General features: G+C 47.8%; 1 protein-coding gene across 1 annotated transcript in view; it reads left to right on the top strand.

Annotated features, from left to right (window-relative positions):
• The window catches only part of LOC130477347 (pleckstrin homology domain-containing family A member 3-like), a 44,908-nt gene extending 33,665 nt beyond the window's left edge, over positions 1-11,243 (top strand). The window contains exon 8 of the mRNA XM_056849275.1: positions 11,110-11,243. Coding sequence (XP_056705253.1) covers positions 11,110-11,243 — 134 coding nt within the window. The remainder of the gene's footprint in view (positions 1-11,109) is intronic.
• Positions 11,244-12,776: the final 1,533 nt, after the last annotated feature.

The raw sequence follows: 12,776 nt of genomic DNA, 5'->3' as shown, positions 1-12,776 counted from the left end.
TTAATTCTTACAACAAAAAAAGCAAAGAAGATCTGTATTATTACTCCATATCATAGAATCATAGAGTTGGAAGGGGCCATACAGGCCATCTAGTCCAACTCCCTGCTTAATAATGCAGGATCAGCTTGGACTGGAGCATCCCTGACAAGTGCTTGTCCAGCTTCTGCTTAAAAACTGCCAGTGAGGGAGAGCTCACCACCTCCCTGGGTAGCTGATTCCACTGTTGAACAACTCTTACTGTAAACAATTGTTTCCTAATATCCAACCTTTCCGCCCACAATTTAAACCCATTATTGTGTGTCCTAACCTCTGCTGCCAACAGGAACAGCTCCCTGCCCTCATGCCCCTCCTCAGCCTCCTCTTCTCCAGACTAAACATTCCCAACTCCCTCAGCCTTTCCTCATAGGGCTTGGTCTGTTGTGAAGGGGAGGGTGCTTTGCTTAAATGTTCCTAGCGAGCTCATGATGGCAAAGCTCAGTTTGAACCAGGAAGTTCCTGCATCAGAGCTCAGTCTTAGCGCTATTTATTTGTTTAAAATATTTATTGGGTATTTCAAAAGAGACCAATTGGGTCGTCCCATCTAGTGATGAGGTGGCTTTTGGTTAGATTCCTTCCTTCTGCATCTTGGAAAGGTGCCTATGCTGTGTGTGTGTGTGTGTGTTAAGTGCCGTCAAGTTGCTTCCGACTCATGGCGACCCTATGAATGAAAGTCCTCCAAAATGTCCTATCTTTGACAGCCTTGCTCAGATCTTGCAAATTGAAGGCTGTGGCTTCCTTTATTGAGTCAATCCATCTCTTGTTGGGTCTTCCTCTTTTCCTGCTGCCCTCAACTTTTCCTAGCATGACTGTCTTTTCCAGTGACTCTTGTCGTCTCTTGACATGACCAAAATACGATAGGCTCAGTTTAGTCATTTTAGCTTCTAGGGTCAGTTCAGGCTTGATTTGATCTATAACCCACTGATTTGTTTTTTTGGCAGTCCACGGAATCCTATGCTGTGGCTCTACTAATATGCAGATTTATTTCTACTTGATTGATGGATCAGTTACTAAAGTTAAAAGGCAGGTGTTTATCAACTAAAAAAAATCCTAAGTGATTGACAGCCTTTGCACTTTGGTTGTTTGAACACATGAAGCTGCCTTATACTGAATCAGACCCTTGGTCCATCAGAGTCAGCACTGTCTACTCTGACTGGCAGCAGCTCTCCAGGGTCTCAGGCAGAGGTCTTTCACATCATGTACTTGCCTAGTCCCTTTAACTGGAGTTGCCAGGGATTGAACCTGGGACCTTCTGCATGCCAAGCAGATGGTCTACCACTGAGCCACAGCCCCTCCCCAAGCGCAAGGATATATTACCATATAATTGTGCATTGCAAGGATCCCTAGTATGGTGTTCATGGGCACTATGGTTACCCACCAACACCTTTCCTGGTGTCCAAGTGTTTTTCGAAAGTGCGTGGGATCATGTGGGGCTCTTACCACGCAGAGCTTGTGATTGACCACTGGAGATCAATTTTTTTTCAACTTTATTAATACTGTCGACTGACCAGTAACATGCCAACACATCAACAATTCCAGATTCAATAGTTTTGCACCACAGAATCACAGACTGCCCGTACATATAAAGGTATAAGTTCAATAAAAAGCAACCCCTGGTTTAAAATTATCTTAAAATTGTGAAATATTCTAACAATCATTTTCTAATAAAGTTCTGCTCCCCCACACTGGCGTGGGCTTTCCCTTCTGGGAATTCCCTGCCGGCGTGGCTGCATTGGCAGCGGAGGCCGGGGCACCTCTGCTGCTCCCTGGCGCTGACTTGTTTGCCCCCACACTGGCATAGGTGCCTCTTTGCGTCATGGTAAAGTGGCACATACGCCAGCATGGGGTCATGTCAGCTCCTAAGGAGCTTTGCCCCTTTCCCCAAGGCGGAAAACAATGGGGCTTGCATAATTTCCTACTAACATCTTCCATTGGTTTCACTGGGACATGTACCCTGACCCTATCCATGTAACTTCCGAGGGTGAAGCCATACATGCCATTTTATATCCTCAAGTGACCTTTGATCACACGTACCTTGTGCTGTATGTAGGGTTGCGAGGTCCCTCTTTGCCACCAGTGGGAAGCTTTTGGCGCTGATCCTGAGGAGGGTGGGGTTTGGGGAGGGGAGGGATTTCAATGCCATAGAGTCCAGTTGGCAAAGCAGCCATTTTCTCCAGGTGAACTGATCTCTATCGGCTGGAGATCACTTGTAGTAGCAGGAGATCTCCAGCTAGTACCTGGAGGATGGCAACCCTAGCTGTATGCGTAATACATGGGATGTTGAATCCCACTGGTTTCAATAGATCTTGCTCCCAACCAAGCGCACATAGGATCTCAGCATATGTCACAACTGGCTTTAGCGGTATCTTAGCCATAGTGCTTAGGACTGGATTGAGAATCAATACCACTAACTGAATTGTGGCCTTGCTTTCTGAACACCAAGGGCTTGCTGCGTCTACTAATCATCTTGGGTACCGCAGCAGAACTGATCCCACTGGGGCTCTACGAAGGATAGCCGGAGGAAAGGAAACTGCTGGGGTTTGCAAGGAGGGATGGTGGGAGCGTTGGTGCAGAAACAATGGCTTCCTGCAATGCAAGTCAAAAGCCAGAAACCTGCAACTTGAGAAGCTCTCATATTTTTGCTAGGTTTTGGCAAATTTGGGGAAGAGGGTCCTTCTACGACATGGTTACAAGTTCAGGGGACAGGGGAAGCTGCTGGAACCACCAAGGGCTTACATCGTTCCATTCTATGGTGCACCCCACTCCTTAACAGTAGGTATGGTTGCCAGCTCCGGGTTGGGAAATACCTGGAGGTTTTTGGGTGGGGCCTGAGGAAGGCAGGGTTTGGAGAGAGGAGGGACTTCAATGCCATAGAGTCCAATTGCCAAAGTGGCCATTTTCTCCAGATGAACTGCTCTCTATCAGCTGGAGACTAGTTGTAATAGCAGGAGATCTCCAGCTAGTACCTGGAGGTTGGCAACCCTAACGGTAGGTCGTATTGGACACTTCAGGAACCAGCAGATGAGCCCACTGGGATCCCCCTCCATGGTAAGCCAGTAGGGCTTGGGTTGGACAATGGAGGGCATTCATCATGAGCAGCTGTGCTTTCCAACACGTTGGGTTGGATCCAGCCAACTATTTTGCTCAGTCTCACCTGATTGCCTTCCTGACTACAGACCCTGTTCCACACGGCTTTTATCCATGCAGGTCACATCCCATAGCTCCCCCACCCATGGGAATCCCCCCATCTCCTCTTTTCAACAAGTGGAAAAGATGGTTGGAGTCAACTCTTTTTCTTTTCCACCTCCACCTAGGGGGAATGTTGATTTGAACCCCGGAGACCACTTCAATCTGAATTCTTTGCAGGGGCTGGGCTTGGTTCAGGGGAAGAACATATCCTTTGAGATTAAGACCCAGCAGGTTTATGCCTGTTTATGACCCACACACATAGAGAAATATCAGGTATAATTTATCACATTCAATTAACAGGACATATATAACACAACTCCTAAAGACATACAAATGCAACCAAAATGCACGACCACACGGTAAGTCCAAAGTCCAAAACTCCTGAGATTCAAGTCCACAACCGTAGATAATCCTGGAGCAGTAATGACGTGAATATTTTCATAAGGTGCAATGACTGTGTAGTAGGAACGTAGTTCTCATATGTCTTCCAAGATTAGACCTATGGTCCCTGACCCCTTTGAACGAACAGACAGAGATCCGGATAAAGCCCTGTTTTGACTGAGTCTTCGTCAGGATTCCACATAGACTGCTACGTAGCTTGTTCATATGTTGATTGTTCGTACATCCATGTTGAATCCTGATGAAGACTCAATCTTTTTAGTCTAGGAAAAAATCCAGATAAGGGGAGACATGATAAAGCACGGGTCCCCATTATAGTGCCTGTGGCCACCATGGTACCTGACAACACCTTTCCTGGTGCCCACCAAGTGTTTGTAGAAAGTGGGTTGGGCCAGGTTGGGCTTTCACCCACCAAAGCTTCTGATTGGCCATTGGACATTTGATTGGCTGAGCAGATTTTTAAAGCTTTGCTTTTGGCAGCAGCTGCCACCACAGCACAAGGATCTTCAATGTATGACTGAAGGCAAGCTGCAGTGGCCATTTTATAGCTGGCTCTGTCTCCTGCGGGAACAATTTTGTGACAGCCATTTTCTGTCTGCACCCGCCATGCGGTGTCAAAATTCTGAATGTGCCCACAGGCTCAAAAAGGTTGGGGACCCCTGTGAGGTTTATTAAATTATGTATGGGATGAAGAAAGTAGATAGGAGGAGCTCTTTCTTCTCTTCCTCTCCAATAATATTAGAATTTGGGACACTCAATGAAATTGTTGGGAAACAGGTTCAGGACAGACAAAAGGGAATACTTCTTTACCAAGCAATTAAGGTGGAGAATTACCTGCCAGTGAAAGTCATGGGTATGAGCACGTGTGTGTGAAGTGCTGTTGAGTTGCTTCCAACCTAAGATGACCCTATGAATTAATAACCTCCAAAATAACCTATCATTAAGAAGAAAAAGAGTTGGGTCTTATACCCCACTTTTCTTTAGCTTAAGGAAACTCAAAGCAGCTTACAAACGCCTTCCCTTCCCCTCCCCACAACAGGCACCTTGTGAAGTAGGTGGGGCTGAGAGAGTTTGAAGAGAGAGATTGAAAAGATAGGGAGATAAAATACATCTTTGTCTGACACCTTTGCCAATTAGAAACCATTCTGTTTTGCCATAGTCTGTCCTAACAGTAGCCTCTTGTCCAGAGAACAGATTGTCCATCAAAACAATCAGATGTTGTGCCACACCCATCTCTTTTAAAACCAACCGTAACTTTTCATGATCCACACAGTCAAAAACTGTGCTGTAATCTATGAAACACAAACTAATTTTCTTCCGAAATTCTCTCATATGCTCCAGTAACCACTGTAAATTTGCAACATGGTCTCCAGTGTCTCTTCCTTTTCTGAATCAAGCTTGAACACCTGGCATTTCTTGTTCCATATTCGGTAACAGTCTTTGTTGTAAGATTTTTAGCATCCCTTTACTCATGTGAGAAATTAATGCAATGGTCCAATAGTTGCTGCAGCCCTTGACTCCTTTTTTTCGGACCTGGAATGTAAATTGACCGTTTCCAGCCATTGTTTTGTTTTTGATATGTGTTGGCATCCTCTTGTTAAGATTTTGATGGACTCTGTTTCTGACGTGGTGTGGAATAGCTCTGTTGGTATCTCATCTACTCCTTGTGATTCGTTTCTCCCTATTGCTCTCAATGCAGGTTTCACTTCACTTTCTAAAACTGTAGGTTCGTCTTCAAACGTTTCTTCTTGGACTCTGTCATCCTTTCATCTCCTCTGAATGGTTCTTTGGTATATTGTTCCCATCTTTTCTTTATTTTGTCATGTTCATTTAATATATTTCTGTGTTGATCTTTCAGCATGCCTAACAGGGCTTTAAATTTCTCTTTGATTTGCCATAAGCATGGTGAGGGTGGTGGAAAGTGCTATCTAGTCACCACCAACTTATGGCAACCCCATAGGGTTTTCAAGGGCCTCAGCTTCTATGCCCTGTTTCTGCAGCCTTCCAGGTAGGGTTGCCAGGTCTCTCTTCACCACCGGTGGGGTTTTTGGGGGCAGAGCCTGAGAAGGGTGGGGTTTGAGGAGAGAAGGGACTTCAATGCCATAGAGTCCAATATCCAAAGCAGCCATTTTCTCCAGGGGAACTGATCTCTATTGGCTTGAGATCAGATGTAATAGCAGGAGATCTCAAGCTAGTACCTGGAGGTTGGCCACCCTGCTTCCAGGGGGAACTGCTTGGCCGCTCTTTGAAACAGTATGCCATAGAGTCCAAAGCAGCCATTTTCTCCAGGGGAACTGATCCCTATCAGCTGGAGATCAGTTGTAATAGCATAGAATCATAGAGTTGGAAGGGACCACCAGGATCATCAAGTCCAACCCCCTGCACAATGCAGGAAATTCACAACTACCTCCCCCCACACCTAGTGACCAGAAGATGGCCAAGATGCCCTCCCTCTCATCATCTGCCTAAGGTCACAGAATCAGCATTGCTGACAGATGGCCATCTAACCTCTTCTTAAAAACCTCTAGGGAAGGAGAGCTTACCACCTCCCGAGGAAGCCTGTTCCACTGAGGAACAGCTCTAACTGTTAGAAAATTCTTCCTAATGTCTAGACAGAAACTCTTTTGATTTAATTTCAACCCGTTGGTTCTGGTCCGACCTTCTTGGGCAACAGAAAACAACTCGGCACCATCCTTAATATGACAGCCCCTCAAGTACTTGAAGATGGTTATCATATCCCCTCTCAGTCTTCTCCTCTTCAGGCTAAACATACCCAGCTCCTTCAACCTTTCCTCATAGGACTTGGTCTCCAGACCCCTCACCATCTTTGTTGCCCTTCTCTGGACACGTTCTAGCTTGTCTACATCTTTTTTAAATTGTGGTGCCCAAAACTGAACACAGTACTCTAGCTGAGGTCTAACCAGAGCGGAGTAAAGCGATACCATCACTTTGCGTGATCTAGACACTATACCTCTGTTGATGCAGCCCAAGACTGCGTTTGCCTTTTTAATTACAGCATCACACTGCTGACTCATGTTCAGTGTTTGGTCTACTAAGACCCCAAGATCCTTTTCACACTCACTACTGCTCAGACAAGTCTCCCCCATCCTATAATTATTCATTTGATTTTTCCTACCTAAATGCAGAACTTTACATTTGTCTTTGTTGAAGTGCATTTTAGTTCTAGCCTACTTCTCCAGCCTGTCAAGATCATCCTGCATCTTGGCTTTGCTACCCCTCCCAATTTAGTATCATCTGCAAACTGAATAAGCATCCTCTCTATTCCTTCATCCAAATCATTTATAAAGATGTTGAACAACACAGGGCTCAGCACAGATCCCTGAGGAACTCCACTAGTCACTTCTCTCCAAGTGGATGAGGAACCATTAACTAGCACTCTTTGGGTACGATCTGTCAACCAGTTGCAGATCCATCTAACAATAATAGGATCTAAACCACATTGTCCCAATTTGTCAACTAGAATACTATGTGGAACCTTATCAAAAGCCTTACTGAAATCTAGATAAACTATGTCTACCGCATTCTCCTGATCCAGCAAGGTAGTAACTTTATCAAAAAAAGGAGATAAGATTAGTCTGACATGACTTGTTCTTGAGAAACCTGTGCTGGCTCTTAGTTATCAGATCCATCCTTTCTAAATGCTCAAGGACTGACTGTTTGATGATTTGTTTGAACACTTTTCCTGATATAGAAGTCAAGCTGATGGGTTGGTAGTTACCCGGATCCTCCTTTTTCCCCTTCTTGAAGATGGGGACAACATTTGCCCACCTCCAATCATCTGGTACCTCACATGTTTGCCAAGACTTTTCAAAAATAATGGACAGAGGTTCAGAAATTACATCTGCATGATATTTGAGTACCCTTGGGTGCAATTCATCTGGCCCAGAGGATTTTGTTTCATTTAAAGAAACCAGATTTGTTCACTACCCCAATGCCAATTCTAGGCTGCAAATCCCTTCCCTCATCACATGTTCTGTTTAGGCCATGTTGAGCACCACTTCCCTCACGAGAAAAGACTGAGGAAAAGTAGGAATTGAGGAGTTCTGCCCTCTCTTCATCTCCTGTTACAATTTCACTTTCTGGTCCATGCAATGGGCATATCTTGTCCTTGTTCTTACTCCTACTCTGTACATAGGAAAAGAACCCTTTTTTGTTGCGTTTAGCATCTCTCGCTAGCCTAAGTTCATACTGAGCTTTAGCTTTCCTAACACTCTCCCTACGAGCACTAGTTATTTGCTTATATTCCTCTTTGGTTATAAGGCCCTCCTTTCACTTCCTAAATGAGTCGTTTTTATTCCTCAACTCTTTAAAAAGCTGTTTATGGAGCCACCCTGGCCTCTTTAGGCTCCTCCCATTTTTCTTTCTCATAGGAATGGTTTGGGATTGCGCCTTCAGTATTTCATTTTTAAGAAACGCCCACCCTTCTTGAACTCCCTTCTCCTTAAGTATTTCCGACCATGGGATTCTACCTAGCATAAGGTTAAGTTTGTTAAAATTTGCTCTTTTAAAGTCCAACCTATATGTCTAACTACGTACAGGTTTTCCTTTCCCCAAGATTGTAAATTCCAAGAGTACGTGGTCACTACTACCCAGGGTGCCTACTACTTTAACCTCATCGACCAGTTCTTCCCTGTTGGTGAGAATCAAGTCTAAGATAGCAGACCCCCTTGTTTCCCTGTCCACCTTCTGGAATAGAAAGTTGTCAGCAAGACAAGTCAGGAATTTATTGGATCTTGCATTTTTAGCAGCGTTGGACTTCAACAGATATCCCGGTAATTAAAATCTCCCATGACCACCATGTCCCTTCTCTTTGAGAACTTTGTGATCTGGTCTAGGAGCATTCCATCCAAGTCCTCTGCCTGGTCGATTGCAGACCCCCACCAGAATATCACAATTATTTCTTATTCCTTTTATGTTTACCCATAGAGTCTCGACTGCACTACCATGCTCAGATTCATGTACTTCTTCACAAGTGTACACATCTTTGACATACAGTGCTACTCCTCCCCCCTTCCTTATCTGTCTATCCCTTTTAAACAAGTTGTACCCCTCAATCTTAATATTCCAATCATGAGTGACATCCCACCAAGTTTCAGAGCTAGCACCTGGCGGTTGGCAACCCTACTTCCAGGGGAACCGCTCGGCCGCTCTTTGAAACAGTATGCTGGGCCGAAAGGACCCCCGGCCTGATCCAGCGGGCTCCGCTCCTGTTCTCAGGTGCTGCCGTTTCCATTAGGAACAGATTTAAACCGCTTGGGAATGCAGCAACCCTGGGTGAAAACGCATGGGAGGTTTTGCCTTGGATTTCAAAACTCTGCATGGGGGCTTATTGTTGAATTCTGAGAATTCGGCTGGGAAAAATGTGCATTCAGAGAGTGGCAAATCCAAGGCAAAACCTCCCGTGCATCAATGGCCAGGGTCTCATCTAAACAAGGGCAAGAGTCCAGTAGCACCTTAAAGACTAACAAAAATATTTTCTGGTAGGGTATGAGCTTTCGTGAGCCACAGCTCACTTCTTCAGATACAGCTAGAATGTGAATCCCTTGGTCTTTAAGTAGAGGAGAGTGAATTCAGACAAGCATTAGTATGTAAATGTGAATAGCAGGCGTGATGGGATGAGGTGTGGCATGCAGAAGAGTCTGTGATGTCCAGGGGAGAGATGGGTGTGGAGAAATCAGCATTGGTAATGAGCCATGAATGCAAGGTCTTTATTCAGCCCAGGTAAAAGTCAATGCATTGACTATAGTCAATCTCTCCCCTGGACATCACAGACTCTTCTGCATACCACACCTAATCCCATCATGCCTGCTATTCACATTTACATACGGTTAACATTTACATAAGAGCCCTGTGGCACAGAGTGGTAAGCTGCAGTACTGCAGTCAAAAGCTCTGCTCACGACCTGAGTTCGATCCCAACGGAAGTTGGTTTCAGGTAGCCGGCTCAAGGTTGACTCAGCCTTCCATCCTTCCGAGGTCGGTAAAATGAGTACCCAGCTTGCTGGGGGTAAAGGGAAGATGACTGGGGAAGGCACTGGCAAACCACCCCGTAAACAAAAGTCTGCCTTGGAAATGTTGGGATGGGACGTCACCCCATGGGTCAGGAATGACGCGGCGCTTGCACAGGGGACCTTTACCTTTAACATTTACATACTAATGCTTGTCTGAATTCACTCTCCTCTACTTAAAGACAGATGGATTCACATTCTAGCTGTATCTGAAGAAGTGAGCTGTGGCTCACGAAAGCTCATAACCCTGCCAGAAAAAATATTTTTTGTTAGTCAAAGGCTTTCACAGTCAGAGTTCATTGGTTCTTGCGTGTTATCCGGGCTGTGTGACCGCGGTCTTGGTATTTTCCTTTCCTGACGTTTCGCCCTCAGCTGTGGCAGCCAGGCATCTTCAGAGGAACGAAGTTTAAGAAGGCTTGGCCTCCTGTCCTGGAAACCTCCAGACAGTCCACAATAGCCATGCGGATTAGCTTTGGATTTCACACATTAACAGATCACTTCAGGATACAATAGTTCCATATTAACATACCACTGTCCTTCAGTGTTACTCCTCTGAAGATGCCTGTCACAGCTGCTGGCGAAACGTCAGGAAAGAAAATTCCAAGACCACGGTTACACAGCCCGGATAACCTACAAGAACCACACCCTGATTAGCACATTATCTCGATACCTACAGGACAATGATTAGCACATTACCTTGGATACTTTTTGCAGGACAATGATTCAGCTCAAACCCTACCCCTTTCTGACACTATATTACTCTTCCTACACGCTTGACCCTGAGAGACGCTGTCCTTTGGCGCTACTCCTCCGAAGACGCCGGCCACAGCTGCTGGCGAAAGGTCAGGAAAGGAAAACACCAAGACCACGGTCACACAGCCCGGACAACCCACAAGAACCGATGAACTCTGACCGTGAAAGCCTTCGGCTAGCAAAAATATTTTCTGGTAGGGTGTGAGCTTTCGTTCTGAAAGAAGTGAGCTGTGGCTCACGAAAGCTCATACCCTACCAGAAAATATTTTTGTTAGTCTTTAAGGTGCTACTGGACTCTTGCCCTTTTCTATAAGAGGCCATTGCTTGAGTTGTGAGAATTTGGACGGAGGAAAGTGTGCATCTAGAGAGTGGCAAATCCAAGGCAAAACCTCCCATGCATAAGTGGCCATTCACAGTGGGTCGCCGTGTTAGTCTGTCTGCAGTAGTAGAAAAGGGCAAGAGTCCAGTAGCACCTTAAAGACTAAAAAATATTTTCTGGCAGGGTGTGAGCTTTCGCGAGCCACCGCTCACTTCTTCAGATACAGCTAGAGTGTGCATCCATCTGTCTTTAAGTAGAGGAGAGTGAATTCAGACAAGCATAAGTATGTAAATGTTAAAGGTAAAGGTCCCCTGTGCAAGCGCCGGGTCAATTTTGGTGAGTCGTGAAGGCGCTCCTGGACCCTTGCCCTTTCCTACTCCCGCAGAGCGACGGACACGGCTACCCGCTGCGAATTACCGTCTAAACAAGGGCGCTTCGCCTTTAAGAGGCTGGTCCTCGGCTCTGCCCGAGGCCGCTCCAAGTCCCCCCTGGCTCAGGGCGTGTCTGTCCCCGGAGTGACACCGGCTGGAGGGAGGGGAGGGGAGGGGAGGGGGGGGCGGCGGGCAGACCGGCCAGCAGCCCGCAGAGCCGGAGCCGGCGCTGGGTGCGAGTTGCGCCAGGGCCGAGGCGGGGCTGGCGCGGCGGGGACCCTCCTCCGCCTCCCCCTTGCGCCCCTCGCGCCTTGGCCGGGGAGGATGCCCGGCCTGGCCGGCTGACGGGGCCGGGGAGGAGCGGCCGCTTTTGTTGCCTCCGCCGGATCGAGGTAACGGGGGGGGACCCCGGGGGGTGGGGAGGGGTCGGGGTTAGAAGGGGAGATCGGAGAGGGGGGGGCATCCTGGCTGAACCATTGGGGAGGGGAGATCTGGGGCGATCGATGGCGAGGGATGTGGGGGTGGGGGGGGGGAAGAGGTCCGGATGAGCCCGTGGAAAGGATGCTTTGCGGGCCGCTGATGCCTGGCAGGTTTCGCCTTGGACCCGCCGCTCTCTGGATGCGCATTTTCCCCATCTGGACGCTCAACGCTCTGCATGGGGGCTTATTGTTGGGATGGGGGGGAACTGGGCATCTGGAGAGGGGCAGATCCCAGGCGAAACCTCCCAGGCATCAGTGGCGAAAGGAGCTGGCGCAGCCTGGCGCTCCTGCTGCTGGAGGGGTGCGCCTCCTTCCCCCTTCTCTGCCTCCCCCACCCCCCAACATTTGGATTTCGGTCCAGCTCGCTCAGACAGAGGCTGGAGGGGCCACAAGGTAGGCTCCTGCGTTTTTGACCTGTGGTGGTGTAGAGTGCTTGGGGGGGGGGGGTTTGCCTTCTTTCCCCTAACAGCAACCTCCCCACCACCACCACCACCACCACCACCACCCTTCTTCTACCTGGTCTCAGGGAATGGAAGGAAAGAGAGGGGGTGTCCTTGCGAGGAAGGATGCGTTGATGGATTTGCTCCATCTGGACTGGCTTGGAGTGGCTCTCTGCCCCCCCCGCATCCTTCCCCCCCTTTGCCTAGACTAGAGCCAGAGATTGGGGTGGGGGGGGGGGATGCGGCTGCTTCAAGGCCGAGATGACAGTGGCTGGCTTTGTGATCGCCTGCGGGGTGTGATTTATTTATATTTTGCCGGCAAAGTGGTCTTCATCTCCCCCTGCGGTGTCTGTACTCAGCCCCGGCCCTTATGGAGGATGCTGAAAGACGAGGAAAGGATTGAAGGATGGAGAGGCAGATGGACTGAGATTCCCCTGGGCTGGCAGCTGGGGGAGGGGGAGGGGGATACAGGGCCCAGGCTGTTCCATCCGCCCTAAGAGGATGGGGGGGGGGGACTCTGTCTTTGATGGTCTCCAGCTCCACATGCAAGAGATCATCCGCATGTACTCCTTATTTTTTATATCCAGAATTAGCCGCTGCTTAGTTTCTCTATGCAGAGGTGCCAGGTGTCAAACCAACAATCCCCTTTGATGCAGAAAATCTTGCCCCTGCTGTTAGATGTTTGGGATTGGCTGTGGCTGCCTGGTGTTGAGGAAAATGCACCCTGCACATGCTCAGAGCCCTTGCACATGCTCAGAGGCA

The sequence above is a fragment of the Euleptes europaea genome, chromosome 1 (genome assembly GCF_029931775.1).
Source record: "Euleptes europaea isolate rEulEur1 chromosome 1, rEulEur1.hap1, whole genome shotgun sequence".
NCBI classification, from domain to species: Eukaryota; Metazoa; Chordata; class Lepidosauria; order Squamata; family Sphaerodactylidae; genus Euleptes; species Euleptes europaea.
This window is presented reverse-complemented; position numbering and strand designations above follow the sequence as displayed.